General features: G+C 39.7%; 1 protein-coding gene across 1 annotated transcript in view; it reads right to left on the bottom strand.

Annotated features, from left to right (window-relative positions):
* Nucleotides 1-1,626, bottom strand: part of cspg4 (chondroitin sulfate proteoglycan 4) — a 93,344-nt gene extending 91,718 nt beyond the window's left edge. Inside the window, exon 1 of the mRNA XM_007546796.2 lies at nt 1,420-1,626. Coding sequence (XP_007546858.1) covers nt 1,420-1,495 — 76 coding nt within the window. The 5' untranslated portion in view covers nt 1,496-1,626. The remainder of the gene's footprint in view (nt 1-1,419) is intronic.
* Between the last annotated feature and the right edge of the window lie 15,518 nt (nt 1,627-17,144).

Genomic DNA, 17,144 nt, shown 5'->3' with positions numbered 1-17,144 from the left:
ATTGTCAGTGGAAACCCAGCAAATTAAATCTGGTTTCGACGCTTTGGCGTAAGGGATGGTTCTACAGACAGCGTCTGTAAAAAAATGTGGAAAACACAGGTTTTTGAACACTTTCCAAGGCTCCACAGATTGCATCTACTCCATCATCTACCCAGACAGCACAGCTACTGTAATGTTTGCGCCACACTTAAACTGCGCCTCGCCAGTTGCCAGCAGACATAATTCAGCAACTCTCCGACAAGCCGCCGTTGGGTCAACGCGCCGCAAACTCTTCCAGCAGAGGTGTCACCGCCGTTGCTTCGTTCAGCAGGACTCATCTGCAAATGAGCAACCATGAGGGGAAAATGGCTCTTTTTTTCATGCCTGTGATGAACTGATCACAGTGCGGAGAAAAAAACCGAGTCCAACTTCCCATGTGAGCTTAGATTCGGTGTCACCAAATCAAAGCGGTATCCCCGTGTTCTGATCAAAGTCACTTTTCTTTTTCCTCCTCCTCCGCACATCAGCTGCCAATGAGTCTCTCCTGGAGAGGTCTGGACAGGAGTTAATCGATGTGGGAAGCGCGCTGACACTTTGGAGACGAGGAGGGGGAAGCAACGGACTCAACATCTGTCCGAGCCAAAGACGGTTTCACAGTTTTCCTGCTGATGTTGTATGTTGGTGAACCGACTTGCCGCTTTTGAATCCCACTGCCTTTTGGCGTTGTCGTGTCATCAAGAAAGTATACCTGTGGCACTTCACGCCGTCTCTATGGGAACATTGTATGGGCCTCTTTCATGAGGCAGCCCACCTCCCTTACACACGCGCACTCGCACGCACACACACACGCGCGCTGCCTTTCTCACACGTTCATAGCCCTGCTTTCCCTCTCTCACTTTCATCTCTTCTCTCCGGGTGAATGAGGAGCCGCTCTGCCCTGCTACTGCACACTTCTCTTTAAAAGAGCCATTCATTGCCGCCGACACAGGGCACCTATAAGCTCAGAGGGCTTCGGCTGCGCTGCCTCCAACCTTTTGGCGATGTGCAAACACTTTCAAGAAAAATACAACCCAGCTGCAGGCGAAGAGAGGCAAAAAGAAGAAGAAGAAGAAGAAGAAGGAGAGAAAACTTAAAAGGATTAGAAGAGAACAAATGTTGTCTCAGACCTCGGACAGGAGTCAAAACAATGACACGTCTTTCTAGCAACACGTGAAGTTTCAGCACAATGAATGACTGAGAACGTAGAGAATTTCATGAGGTCCATCTTTTACAAAAAGAAGCAGCATCAAGGTTGAAATCAGTTCAGTTGAAGTTTGAGGCATTAGCTCTCCTGCCTGTCATGCCTGTGAGGTACAGGGGGATCTAACGTCCCGCCTCGTACATCATCTCTGACCGGACAGGCGGCTGCAGGAGCGAACGGTGATTTGCGGTGGCGCTTACCTCCGTGCGCGGGGCCGGGCAGGCAGAGCAGCAGGGTCACCAAGGCACCGACCAGGACTGGATGCAGGGCTCGCATGGTGTTTTTTTGTTGTTGTTGTTGGGGTTGCTCAACGTTAAGTCCTACACTCTCACGTTAAAGACGCTCCATTCAGAAGAGACTGAATGAGTTTCCAGTCTTTTTGGGGGGGTTGATCTGCTACAGGATACTTCTCTATGTGAAAGGGGCAGGGCTGGGGTGGGACCGCAAGAGGGACGCCCTCCTTTTTTTTTTTTCTTTCCCCCTCATCTCCACTCACACTCACACACAAACTTAGATCTCTGTGAGGCTGGAAAATCATATGCTGCTTCTTTCTGCCGATCCAGCACTCAGACACTCCCAGTCGAGCAGCCTGTTGATTTATTTGGCTTGTGTCTAAAAGAAGAAGTAAATCTTATTAATACACACACATGCTACCCGTTGACAGACGTTGGTTTAGAGGCCTCACACCAGTCTGTCCTCTCTGTTTTGCTCTCAATTCCCGCATTTCATTGCAAATGTGTGAAAAACTTTGTTCATATTCTGCAATTGTCGAAAAAAACACAATTCCATATTTGTGGTGTTTCCCTTATATGAGAAATACAATTTGAATCATCATCCTCCAACCACTTCCTGTCGTTTTCTTGATCATGTGACTCGTGTGATGCGGAAAACCGTTTCCATCACAGGTTTGTGAAATAAACCAGTTTCGATACGACAAAAAGAAAAACAAAAACAAAAACACCTCATTCCAGCTCTGAAACGTTTTAGCAGAAAACCAAAACGTTTTTGAAATTTCGCGTTGCCATGAAGCAAAATAATTTTCGAAGCGTCAAATTGTACATTTATATGATCAGTGAAAGCATAGCTTCTGTTCCCCCTGCAGATTTCTATAACTCTCTTCTTTTCATAATCACACCAGGCATTGAGTGCAACAGAGAATCAACCTTTTACTGTTGAAGACGAATCGTGTTTGCCAACTCTTCCTGGTGCTTTATCTTCCAGACTTTCACTTGATCGATGTCTAGCTTTTCTGAGATTTTCTCCTACAGGCCTGAGGCCTTAGCTAATTAGACTCGAACCCGATCAAACAGAGGTGGGCCACTTTGGATCCACGTCTTCTCCGTCAAAAGACTAAGGACGATTCAACAGCGTCGGGCGATCACGCTATCCGAGACTCGTCTCATGGCAGACTTTAATTGAGGTGAATCCCGTCTGTGATTGTTCTCCACTTCTCTTCTTTCTCTTTCTCTTTTTTTCTTTTGGTAATGAACAAGCGTGTGCACTCCACGAGAGGATTTTCAGCCTGGATATAAAAAAAAAAAAACGATACTCGGAGTTCGCCGTCGGAGCCTGAAGATTCAATTTCACCTGTCGCTCAGGCGGTTGGCTTGCAAATTATTCCTCATTGGTTCCCACGGCTGGAGACGTGAGTGAGCAATTAGAATTTCTCTGCAACTTCTTGACTGGAGTCCACGAAGCTCAATTAGGCTTTCCTCTCAGCTGTACATACAGTTCTTTGGAAATGATGCCCCGAATAATTGGAATGTGAAGAATAAAAACACGGAGAGTCTGTTTTTTTTTTTTTACTATCTACTAGTTTGAATCCTCAATCCAATGAACTTTGACCATTTAAGCTGATTCCTCATGTCTGTACAAAATGACAAAATATGCTTGTATTACTTTGAAACATGACTAAACATAAATTATGTTCCTTTCATTTTGCTTATTAAAGCTGCAGTAGGTAACTTCTGTAGAGAATGTTGCATTAAAAGTCCATTAAAAGTGTCATTATTTACCGAATGACACTTCATAAACATTCATGATGAAGACTCCTTCATTTTAAAGATATTCTGTCATATTCCATTTTTATTCAGGAATGCTTTTTATCAATTGATTTAGTTATCGATGTACAAGTGTCCCACGTGAATGCACCAAGTATAGTGTGAATTGAAATCTATCAAGATGACGGACGACCTTCAGATCTTTCCGTCAACTAAAAACAAAAAAAAAGGTCCAATACAGAAAATATTCCATTAACGCGACCCCTGGTGTCAGTCTTACGCACACGCCTTCAAATGAGGTGTTACCAATAAAAGTTACGTTATTATTTATCTTTAATCATTTAAGGTTTGTGTTTGTCAAACATCACGAAGCAGAACATCAACCTTCAGGCCTTGTTTAATTGACGGAGGGGCGTGGCAGGTCTCCGACGATAGGAGGTGTGGAATCATGTCCTGGGTGGACGTAGCTCCGCCTTCAAGACGTTGCTCCTCCTCAGCTCCTCCAGACTAGCCAGCAACAATTAGCAAAAACCTGGTGGTTCTGTGCGTCTTCAGAGCTCATTAAACAAACTGGTTCTCAGTGAAACGCTGGTAAAAACGACGGTAAAGGGTTAATGGAGGAGCCATGTTTTGATGATTTCCTGGGCGGAGTTTCTTAAAGAGACAGAGGCCCAAATTCAAGGCATTAAAATATGAAGTCATGTTTTTTATATATATAGCATTTTTATAATAACTGAAGGTAATATGCTTTATTAACTGTGCTATAAAGTTACTCTATGTGCCTGGAAAACACATAATACCGCCCTTTTAAATGTACAAAAGGGCAGTATTTTTTTTTTTTATTTTGTAAAAAAAAAAGAAGAAAATTTTCTTTCTATCTCCCAATTTTGTGCTAATTCTGTTGATCTACCACATAAAGTTTGTGGTTTTCTTATAACAAAGTGTGAAAAACCTGAAGTGGAAAGAATATTTCTGCTTTCAGCCCCCAAATCAGCTCTCTGTCCTGAGGTACCACTCTCACTCCTTCTCTCTGTCTCTCTCTTTTTTTTCCTCTTTTTTTTAGTAAACAAACATAAAAACACTGATGGCCCTTCAGCTCCCTCCATTCCAAGAAAGCATTAGCTGCAGCGTCTGCGAGCGGAGCTGTGAAAAACACACACACACGCACACACACACACACGGCTCGCGTAATGGGACACTGTTTATTGCAAACAACCTTTCCTGACACCGCAGCAGCCTCCTTGATTATTTCAGCATGACACACGCTACAATTAAAAAAAAAAACAAAACAGGGCTTCCTTTGAGCCTCGGCCAACGGTTTGTGTGGATGACATGCTCCTCGCCTCCCCGAGGAAGCAGAACTTTCCCTGGAGGGATGTCACCCACTGAAGTGAGTGGGAGCCGGTGCAGGATGCGAGAGCCCGGGTTGAGGCTTATGCAAGCCACGAACATCAGTGACCCCCTTTAGCTGGAGCGCCGCGCATGACGCAAACCAAGGTGCAGAGAAGCCGCCTTTATTAGTGGAAGTCGGTTCTGTTCATGAGGAGGCTTTGGGGGTTTTTAATAATGCATCGGCATGCTTTGATTAAAGGTGTCGTGTGGAGGCTTGTAAACAAACAGGGTTCTGTTTGCATTCAGCCACGCATTCCAAAATGCATTATATGCATCCTCCAGCCTTAAAAAAAAGAAAAAAAAACATGTTTAATGTGTTTCCAACCTTACCAAACATCTGCTCGCCCCCCCTTTTTTTCTTTTAATCTTTTAAAATCTCTTATGTTTGCATCAGCAAGCACCGATTTCCTTTTGTTTTGTTTTCTTTCTTTTGTGGCTGTTTTTATGGCGGCTTTGTTTCATTTTACGGTTTAATTTATTCCCCCTCTAACCGGATGCACGCGTCAAATTCTTGTAGTTGTGGAAAAGAAGTAGAAAGCTCAATCAAACATTGTACAACAAGTAGTGGTGAGAATGAGGACGCACACTGATGCTACTCAAAACACATTTTACACTCTTAAAAATAGTTGGGTTAAACACAATCTAATCCAATCTGGGTTACTTTGCTGACCCAACAGAGGGTCAAATATGAATCCATTTGTGGGTTCCTTAACCACAACAGGACTGACCCAAAGTATTGGGTTAAGCTGCAAACACTAAATCTTACAGTGAGGAATAACCCTATTAAACAATTATATGTAAGTTAAAATGAAAGATCTGTATTATTACTTTATTCCTGCATGAAAACAATCAGAAACAACAGTCTTACATATAATAACAATTGAATTGTTTGGGGTGCCATTTGTAAAGTCAGCAGCATTTTTGGCATATTTAGCTGAAAATATGCCAAATGATAGAGAAAAAAAGGTCATATTTTCACTATGTTGGTAATACATTTATAAAAATGTCACAGTTCCAAACTAAATTATTTAATTCACAAACTAAATATTTAATTTGCAACCTAAATATTTAGCTAAAAATTAAGTATTTAAAATAACTAAATTAAATATTTTAATGTTCTAAAGTAAATACTTTAAAACTAAACATTTGATTTTCAAACTAAATTTTTTTCCAAGGTAAATATTTACCTTGCTAACTAAATATTTAGGTCACTACCTATTTAGCCTAGTAGCTAAATATTTAAGTTGCTAGCTAAATACTTAGCTTGTACTTAAATAGTCAGGTCCTAGCTAAATATCTAGCTAATATCTAGCTAATTTTGCTTGCCTCTAAGCGGAAGTGGAATATCAAAATAAAAGCTGGGTTTAAATAAACTCTGCTGCTGGCTGAGTCCATTCTTCCCGATGTGTCCAACATGTTAGCTGAAATTTAGAGCGTTCCATTTTAATCGCAGTACAAGCCAGAGCACTTCCAGCTCATGTTTATTCATCCTGAAGCTGCTTGAGAGCGGCTATCGAAGTTTAAAGCTTCCTGTTTATTCATTCGCAAGAGAAAATAATTTATATAAAAATGAGCTGGTGTGTTGCCTGTGTAAAAACTTTGATAGCAGCTCTACAGAAACTAAAGAGTGAGTCAAAAATGATGTTGTCATGACGAATTCCAAAGTGGACATGTTGAACCTAGCTAGTGCTAGCCAGAGCCATTGTTTCAGAAATGGCAGCTGGTGATGACGATGCTTCTTCCAGCTTTTTCTCTTACCCATCAAATTCAGTCAGATTTATCTCGCCTTGTGTGTGACTGAAATTGTCCGACATGTGGCCTGACATCTTAGGAGAGTTATGATGTTTTAGTGAACAGGATTACAGTACCATGACTCTTTAGTGTAGTTTGTTTGGAGCTCTTTTACTTGCATCTGACCCGAGTTGGCACAGCAAGACGGACACTTTATCTCTCGTTCTGCTGTTTGGGAAGTAAACCTTTAATTTGTTAATACACATAATTTCCAGAACTTTTGAATTGCAATAGCTAATACAATAGATTAAACAATGTAAAATAATAAACGCAAACTGATTTATTGGGAGTCAGTTCAGCTGCTACAATAGTCAAGTTAGTGGTCAATGTTTTTGCATGGTGTATTGATTTTAATAAATCTTGGACTTTGGGTCATTTTATTAGAGACTAAACGTTTTACAGACACAGCTCTATTGAGTGTTTGTTTGCAGTTATTAACTTTGCCAGACCTCTTAGTGTCTTTGTTATGCATAAATACCAATTAGTTGGTCGCTGGTCAGAGTAAATGTTTGCCATGTCAAAACAGCAACAGTGTTCAAAACTTCACACTTGTTCTGAGAAACGATCTTTCTGCTTTTGTTATGGTCTTTGGGTTTTTGGCTTGTGGTTATTCTTATAGGTTATTTATGTTTCATAGTTTCTGTCATTAGTTCTTCCTGTCAGGTGTGTTTGGGGTTTCCTCTTCTGAATACTTATATTCATAATCCGTTCTTCAGATTTTTCCCGTCTGTCTACTTTTTTATTCAATCATTTCCTTGTGCACTTATTTCAGTTAGCCTTGTCATATTCAATTGAGTTTCCTATAACAGTTCATTTCCTTATTTCTAGTTTTATTTGACTGTTATTGTCTAGTAGATGTTGCTATAGTAGTTATTTCCTCCTTTACAGTTTCTCAGTGTTACGCTTCTTCTAAATGTGTATTTGTTTTTCTTAGATTGCTGTTAGTTCTGTTTCTCCTTTTGGTTCCAGTTCATATTTTGTCTCAGTTCAGTTTTTTCTATGACTCCTACCTCAGCTTCCTCACATCTATTCCATATTTTATTGTCAGTCTTCTTGTTTCTGATGTTGCTTATTCCGCTTATTTCTCTGGTCGTTTCTGGCTTATCTTTGTTTTGGGTTTTTTTGTGTCAGATTCTTTGTTCTGTTTTTTTATTCCTTAGTTTTTCACTTCTTTTACTTTTTTGTTCTGTTCATGTTCTGCCAGGACATCTTAAATTTCCCGCTTTTGGGACTAATAAAGCATTGTCTTATCTTAGCCTTTCGTAACTTATCTTAATTTAGCTTATCATAGTTTAGCTTAGTTTAGCTTATTGCAGCTTATCTTATTTTAGTTTAGCTTATTTTACCTTGTGTTGTCTTATCTTAGCCTTTCTTAACTTATCTTACCTTATCTTAGTTTAGCTTAATTTATCTCACCTTCTTATAAAAGTTTGTTTAATGGCAAACTAAACTTCGAAACCTTACATTTCTGAATGGGAACAAATGTATTAGTTATGGAGAATGCACATCAGCTGACTTGCATAAACAATTTACTGATGCTTATTATAAAACAAGCAGTTTTGGACTTCAAACTTCAGTTGTGCACCACAATATACTGCTAAAGCTGGGAGAGGATGAAGAAGAGGTAGCAGAAGTCATATAATTATTCCTCACAAAATAAAAGAGAATTCAAATGTTGGACGGCCAATATTACACATAACAGGAAACCCAAACTCTGACGCACAGAAAATGCTTCGTTTAACATCCACTTTAGTGCTCAATTTACTGACTTCCTCTCTTCCAGTTCAGTCTGAAGCACAAAATGTTGGTAAGTTTCACAAACATTCATCCATTAATGCATAAAACGACATGGTGCAACATTTGCATCAGTTTATCTGTCACAGGAATGTAGCTTTACATTCAAACCCACAGAGTTCTTTACATTTTCTCACTTTAAGAGACAAAGCAAACACACAGGGTAATCCATCGTGCTCAGGCTCTCACTTTGCGAGTCAGACATCTTCCACCTTTCTGCCGCTGATCCTCCAGAACCTTACATGTACATGGAGCGGACGTGAAGAGGAGGCCGCTGATGGAGACCAGAGTGATGAAACACAGATCCACCTTCTGTTTTCAGTAACGCAACAAACCCGGATCTCCACATGCGATGCATAACGGGAGAGTGTGTTGGTGAACAGGAGACGAGGTTAAAACCTTTTTGCTGTAAAGGAGACATTTTGTTTAAGAAATCATGAGATTATGTCCCATTTATCTATACGCTGACCTGGTCAACATGAGAAATAGTGAAGTCAGTACCTTAAATAAAAACAGTTTCTAACTTTATAAACCTACAGCTCCCTCCTTAAATATGAGCAAGCATGAGAATGTGCTTCTCATGCTTTCCGGGGTCAAATTTCGTCAATTTGACCCCAGAAGTGGGTCAAGTTTACAAAAATATTAGCAGAGATATTTTCATATTGGCGTGTTTATTTTCTTTGTATGCATTCTTTTTACTGGCCTGGTCTGGCCACCGATATAGAGATTACCTTTCCACCCCAAACAGTTTGAGAACTTCCATCTTGAGGTCACCAAGTCGCCATAGCGACTACTTACTTTAAGGATTTCTAGACATCTTTAACAGCGGTGCTAATCACTGCAGAGAGGGCTGTATGATCCACTGTCAGAATCACCTGTGTTTATTGGATCACATACTTTTCTCCTTATTAACCAAATCGTCTCAAGTTGTGTTTGGCTTTCACCGCAGACTCGGATATCATCTGTGTGTGTTCCTTCGGCTGCTGGGCCAGACCGCCACTAACTCTCCAGACTTGATTGAACTACAGAAAGCATGTCAGTGTTATTCGAAACCGCTCTTTTTTTTTTTCCCCCACTCTCACGGTGGAAAGTTTAGCTTAAATTGCTTGAAAATTTACGGCGACCTATTTGCAAGATTGTGATTTTAATGCTTTTAAAAACACTGTAATGTTCAAGTTGAGCAAAGAGTTTCAATGTCGCAGACAACGGCAGGAGCTGAGTCATTAATCCACAGAGGTAATCTCTCTATTCCTGTCCACATAGTCATTCTGTTGCTGTGGTCCAGTAGAGAAAACGAGTTCACGTCAGTCCAGTTGTTGGCTAATGCTCACTTTGCATCTCACTAATATTGGTCCTCCAGTAGCTTCAGGACCATTTACACAGAAATCTAAGAGGAGAATGGAATATTGAAATATAACTATTTTGTTCAAACCATAACTTAAAGCTGCAGTTTCTCACTTTTATTAAAAAAGTGTTTTTCAATGTGAGATTATAATGTGAGACAGATAATCTGTGAAAAAATGGAGGAATAAACAGCTCAGAGACGACCAATCAGAGCCAGGAAGAGGGTCCTAGCGCTGTCGATCATGCTTGTGTACACACTGCTCAGTACCTCCGCCTTGTTCCATGCTGTGCTGCATCTCATTCTCACAGCAGAGGCTGCTGTTAGTGCAAAAGCTAGTTAGCATGGTCAACGATGAACGGTTATCCTGGAACCACAAACTGTTTCTCTGCCATTGACACATTGAGCAGCAGGTACACGGTGGTGATTGACATCGCTAAGACCCTCTTCTTGGCTCTCGTTGGCAGCACAGACTGAGAGTTTTAAGAAATATATAACACAACAAAAAAGCATTTTTATAAGTTAGAAACTGCAGCTAAATTGTTTTAGAAAATAGTCTATAGCAAAGCTTTACAAGATATTTTAGCTTTCTGCCCCGTCACTTCAGCAGCTCTGAACCTATTAAAATAGCAGGACTTGGAGATCATAATCTCTTAACATGTTATATCGCTTTAAACCATCTAAGTCACAAATGAAAGGAAACTTGATGACTGTTATCAACTTATGTTGTTTCTTTATATTCTGGAAATCTTAGTTTTATTGAGTCATTTTAGCAAAATAAGCTAAAAATCCCTCTTGTTACATTCTTCTTTGTACAGAATATCAAGTTACTGGGATGTGAGGTCAAAAGCAAACAAAGACGTCGCCCTCCACTGGGTCACTCTCCAGCTCGCTGTGGGAGATCCTCCACCCAGAACGAATAAATGTCCCTCCAGAGTTTTCTGGGTCTGACCTGGAGTCTCCTCACAGGGGAACGCATCTAGAAACTTCCAACTGGAAGAGCCTCCAAACATCTGGGCTGACTCCGTACGATGCAGATGATGTAGCTCCTCATTCTGTCGCCAAGCATGACTTTACAGAAAAAAGAAAATTAATTTCATTTACAGTCGTGTTCTTTTCCTCGTGACCCATATCCAATTATCCAAAGGTGAGAAACATGGAGAGCTTTTCTTTCTGGATCAGCTCCTTCCTCACCACCACCAGAAACTCCTCCATCCACTTAGACCAGGCCCTGATCCTTCGATTATCCTCCTGCTGCTGCTCCATCCTCCCGTCACTAGAGCCAAGATACTTCAGCTCCTCTGCTTGTGGAAGACACTGATTGCCAACCAAAGTATTTACAGCAAGTATGGTGGTGTAGCTGTTCCTCTTCTGTTTAGCTCCAATTCAGTAAACATCCTAGACAGTCATTTAAACATGCTGAGAACAAAGGCAAGAAGAAGAAGAAAAGTCCGGAGGGATTTCCAGCATCTGTTCCGGATAGTAAGCGAGGAACATCCTGAACGTTTAGATTTATATGATTAAGAAAAGATGCTCAGACCAGAAACGAGCCTTATGAAAACTAGGAAGATATTTAATTTACAAAGAACTGAGTATTATACAGCGTTGGACTGAATTGTGCCTCTATGTAGCAGACGTGCTACACATTTGTGTCACCATCTTCAAAGAATTGATCTCAACTGACTTGTCACAAGCATCAGTAGCATTAGTTGGTGTATTTTATTTGAATCGAATAAAATACGACTTCTGTTGGATACAAATGTTCAAATTCAGAGGTTCATGCTACTGATCTTCCTCCATGACAGAAAGGTTCCCCAAATCGATTCCATCCAATTTCAACCATAAACAACTCCTGATTTTATTTATTTTAAATGAGCTGTTTTATTGTGAAAATTACTGTATTTCCTGTTTGTTGGATGAGACGCAGAGCCAATTAATCACAAAGGCTCATGAACAGTCACATGGCTTCTGGAGACAAAAGGATACGGATTTACAGGATTCATGGAGAAATGAAAAAAGCTCTGATTCTACTCTTAGAATTATATTTTCACCCAGATTTAGAGAACATTTCCTTCATTTGTCTTTGAGTAACACAAGGTGATAGCTGTGAAGTATTACCTGACATTTAAACACATAAAGAAGAGAAAATAGTAAGGCGCTCAGATAGGAGGAATCGTATGTGTGCTGCGTTCAGGAACAGTCTTCACTTGATTGAAAGCAGAACTTCTTCTGGAAAATGAACGAGACAAGAAGCAGGCATCTGAACACAGTGCTGTGTGTTTCAAAGACAGACATGCCTGCTGGTGGCAGAGTGAAGGTTAGCCTCACCAGATATAATTCATCCACTCTGGGTTTACTCATCTATCTGCTCACAGCCGGTGTAACTTCAGATAAATAATGTGTCGTGTCCCTGTTACAATTCAAGATGCTCTGTGATCCCTGAAAAATGAGATGCATTTTCTTTAAAGGGGCAGTACTGTGTAGAATCGACTTTTGAGCTTTACATCATGTTATAATGTTATTCCCTCATCAAAAACAATCATGGAGTTTTGCTTTGAGTCTTTTGTACATGTTTGAGAAATCCTTGAATCTCCTTGCGAAAAATGCCTGAGTGGACCTAGCTCCGCCTTCAAAGACGAAGCTCCTCCCCAGAGATGCAGTTTCCAAACTCTGTCTCACAGAACAGACCTCCACCACTCAGTTCCTTCAGACTAGCCAGCAGCAATTAGCAAACATATGGTGGAACTGGTGAGCTCAGTGAAGTATTGGTAAAATATTGTTAAAATAGAGGATTGCTGTCATGATGACTTCCTGGAGGCGGAGTTTCAGAAAGAGCAGGATCTTCTTAAAGAGACAGTGGCCAAATTTCAAGGCGTTAAATTAAGTCAAATTTTTTAAAGTCATATTTGATTTATACAGCATTTTTATAACAACTGAAGGTAACATAGTTACTTGATCATGCTATAAAATGGCACTATGTGCCTTGAAAACATATCATACCAACCCTTTAATTAATGAGACCCAATTTCAAAGCTTTAAATTACAGACTAAAATTTAAGTTGTACTTGACATGTGTAGCATTTTTATAACAACTGAAGGTAACACAGTCACTTGATAGTGCCATTTTATAGCAAAATGTGCCTGGGAAATGTATAATACTGCAAAAATAAAAGTTCAATTTACCCAAAAAAAAAGAATGATTTTTTTTTTTTTAAATTGTTGAAAAAAAGATTTGAAAGGCTCTTTATCTTTTGGTTCCAGTCAACAGCAAGTATCAACTTCCAGCTCCGCTGTTTGGTGGTTTTAGGCAGTCAGGTCCGTCCTGCACACATTGAGACAAAATGCCATTTTCTGGAGTTCAGTATCTGAGCATTTTTGAGATTGCATGACATTTTGTGAGCATAATATCAGTAATGTCAGACTTTTGTTTCCCGTCTGTTCCGTGACCTTCTGGGTGAAGCTGTGTTTGACGCCTGTATTTAGATTACAATCGGGGGCAGCTGTGATTAACTCAGTGCGACGGCGTAAACAGTGACTGCTTGTGTTTCTGTAAATGTTTCAGGAATGCCGATGCTCACTGCCACAACTGCCAGATACACGAGACCTCGTTGGAATCCGAAAGCTGCATAATATAAATCAAACACACAGAGGAAAACTATTTTGCTCTTATTTTGCTGACTCAACACTGAACAGCTTATAAATCTGCCTCCACAGGGCACAGTGTACTGTTTTTTTGCTATCTGAGCCCCCAAAAAGCTGCACAGCTATTTTGATTAGTGCTAAATGGAACATTGATGAACTTATTCGATGTGTGATGTTGATAACATTTGAGAAAATGTAATGTTTAACGTTTGTTTCATAATTCGTTACTTCTATGGTGTAAGGCACTTTGAACTGCCTTGTTGTGAAAATGTGCTGAACAAAATAGATACGACTGGACAGTTTATGATTTAGCAGGTTGTCGGTGGTAAAAGAGAGATGGTCCTGGCTGCTGCAGCATCCAGCATTTCTGTCAGATGTTTGGGAAAAAGCAGCCGAAGTGTCGGTCTTTAAAATTATTAACAGTCAAAGCAAGATGTTAAGTTTCTGAAGGAGAACAACCTGTTTTTGCAATTTTTTTTTTTTTTTTTTTTGGCATTTTGTGTCCCAGAATTGAATTGAGATGTTGCTGTCTTAGTTATCAAGGAGTCGTATCAAAACCGACGTTGAACTTGTTAGCATTAGCTTTGACCTTTAACTCTACATGGAAACACTGTAAGCAAGATGATCCTGGTTTTGCTAATTGACAAGTAGCTGCGTTTCTATTGAACCATATAATTGCATAATTTATTGAAAATACATTTGCTTGAATGGAAACACGCCAATTAAAAAATAGAAAACTCATGTATTTAGATTAAATGTTTTGTCCAGAGGTTCGAAATTGGTTTATTTTACCAAACTGGATAGGAAAGATTTTTTTGCATTAGACGTGTCACATGATCAACAACCAGATGTTGCCACTGTTGCAAACCACAAAGAAGAAGGCAACAGGAAGTGACATAATTATTCACGTAATTTTAGTTGCGTTTCTTATTTAACGGAAACACCTCAATTGTAATTTTTTTTTTACATGTACACCTGTATTTTTGTTCTAGCTTTTTCAAAATGTGTCATAACCTCAGGAAGTCTAGTCCAAGTAAAATTTCTCCCAATGGACTTTACGATTTGTAATATTTTTCTTATTAATATTATTGACTTACAGTTAAATTTCAGCTGCTAACATCACTAGCAAAGTCTTGATTGAGCCCATTTTCAGAGTTAAGTCTCCAGGTTGGGTATTAAAGAAATAATAAAATAAAAAAAGCAAGTAAAAGTCTGAATAATTGAACAACTTTTAATCAATAGCTGACCGAGTTGCATCGTCTCCAACCACAGTGATTTTTATTTTTTTCACTCTGAATGGCAGCTTCTGATAACATCAGTTCACCCAAGGGACGTATTTTCATCTCTCCCAATGACCATGAGACAACGTTTTCACTCAATAGAAAAGCATGGCCAACATCATTTTTCAAGCTCCTATTTTGTGCAGCCGAATCACACGCCAGTCCTCTGAGTTACTTTCCTCCTGCTTTAAGCCTATTACATTCTCTCTTTTGACAAACCGTCGGAAGCGTCAAGCTAATTTGCCTTCCTCCGTGCTAATCCGTGAAAATAGGTAAATAGTTGACTTATGTAATATTGCATCTACCCGGTTTATTAGTGATGCTCAAGCGATGCTTTTCCCCCCTCTCAGTTCAAATAACTACATGTTATGATATGTTTACTTCAAGAGCAGGAAGGATTAGGCTTGCCAATCACACCGCTGCAGAGACACTAAAAGCAATGGAGCATGATAATAATTGCAGCCTGAATTGTGTTTTCTGTAAACTTAATTTTAGAGTTTTAGTCTCTGCTTGCATAAAGCTCACCTTGGCCCAAGTCACTGGAAAAACACTCATGTCAATCCTGACGCCTTTTTGACTCAAAGTTTCCATCTCCAGTGCGGTGCTTTGGGTGGGATGATCTGAGATGCCCAAGATTAAAGGACGTGTAACAGAAAACACGTTCATAGAAATATGCAAAGAAAATGGAGGATGAAGAATCATTAATTAAAGGGGTATGGCGTGTTTTTCAGGCACATAGTTCCATTTTATAGCACAATCAAGTCACTATGTTGCCTTCAGTCGTCATAAAAATGCTGTATATATCAAATATGACTTTAAAAAATTAAAGTCATATTTTATTGCAATTTAACACCTTGAAATTGGGCCACTGTCTCTTTAAGAAGCTCCTGCTCTTTCTGAAACTCTGCCTTCAGGAAGTCAACACAACATGGCTCCTCTGTTGACCCGTTAAAAACATTTTTAACCAGCATTTCACTGAGAAGTAACTCCTATTATGAGCTCATCAGATCTACCAAGTGTTTGCTAATTGCTGTTGGCTAGTCTGAAGGAGCTGACCGGGGAAATCGCCTTTGTGTGGCGGAAACTTGGAAACTGCAGCTCAGAGGAGGAGCTTCGTCCTCAAAGGCGGGGCTAGGTCCAACCAGGCGTTTTGCACAGCTGAATGGTTGCCATGGGTGATGAAAAGATTTCTCAAACGTGCAAAAAAGATTCAAGGCAACACTCTATGTATGTTTTTGATGAGGGAATAACATTATAACATGACGCAAAGCTTAAAAAAGCTGATTTCACGCAACACTAGCCCTTTAAGCTCTCCACAGTTGCTCTCATTTCTGTCGAACATTAAACTTTTCATGCTGACAAATTAGTGCATGTTCAGTAATCTAATAAATATTGGTTTTGTGATGGGTGGGGGGGAACACAACTTGTAAGTGCTGCTATGGGTACAACACGACAGCGACGATGCAAAGAAACACATTTGCCCTCCATCAAAGGCAGCAGATCATCATCATGGCAGAAATCTTTCCAGCAATCAGCCTCGTGTCATTTGATGTGGAGAGAACAGTGTTGGTGATTCAGCTGCTTTCATGTTCTTAAATAGAAACGCAGAAAGGAGTTCCTGAAACACTCAGTCGCCCTGCCTTGAGAAGATGGGAGTTTCATTTATACAACATTAACCCTTTCAGTAATAAATCATGCCAACGTAAATTAGGGTTTTTCTTTTCTGTAGAGATAGAGGTTTATAATCTCCAGTCGAACTGAATCTACCTGAAGATCTGGTGTGGAAACACACTAAGCCTAAGTGGCATTCTGTGTTTAATGTCAAGAAACTACTTGTAATATTAGTTGTGTTGGTTTTTTGCGATATTTTTTGGTTTCTTTGTTGCAAACACCTTTAAATCTTTATATTTTACCAATGATTCGAATAATTTTAAGTACAGCTGTAAGACGGTGGATCTGACTCAGAAAGATGCAGAACTCGTAAGTTGCAGTGTAAAAGTCAAACCACAGAACGTTATGTCCACTTTGTTCATTGCAACGTCTTGCCTACATAAACTCAATGCACCATCATTAAACATTATTGTAGCTCTTCTTTTTTAATTGATGTTATGCATATATTTATATATTTTACCTCACAAGTCTCGAGGCAAATCTTTACTGAGCTGTTCATGAATTCTGGCTGACTCCCGGCTTTGAAAGTTTCAAAAAAACTTTTTTGTTCACTTACTCTGGCCAGTAGGTGGCAGTATAAGGAGTAACATACTGGAATCCAATGCAGCGATTTACATGCAAGTCTAGGATCAGCATCCACACGTTATACAAGAAGAGGTTATCTGTCCCCTTTGGAAATATGAGCAACATCTAAAACTGCCAAAAGTGTTCAGAGGGCCACTTCAGGTGGAGATGGGTGCAGAGAGGGAAGTTTAGGCCGGTCGCCTGAGACTATAAAAGCCTCTAAGTGAAAGAAGAAGTAGAAAAAAACACCTTTGATCTCTCACCTGAGATCAATAAGTAATGCACTGCAGCATATTACTAAAACATATTACCGGGCTGGAAGCGCTGCATCAGATTTTTGTTTCTGCAAAGCCAGATTTACACAATCAGCAGGATATTAAAATTCACTTACTGAATCATCTCTTTCTTTTTAATTTTTGCTCTAACAAACAGACTTTTATTGACTTCAG

The sequence above is a fragment of the Poecilia formosa genome, unplaced genomic scaffold, assembly GCF_000485575.1.
Source record: "Poecilia formosa unplaced genomic scaffold, Poecilia_formosa-5.1.2 Scaffold17, whole genome shotgun sequence".
NCBI lineage: Eukaryota > Metazoa > Chordata > Actinopteri > Cyprinodontiformes > Poeciliidae > Poecilia > Poecilia formosa.
The sequence above is the reverse complement of the archived record's forward strand: the minus strand, read 5'-3'. Positions and strand labels throughout refer to the sequence as shown.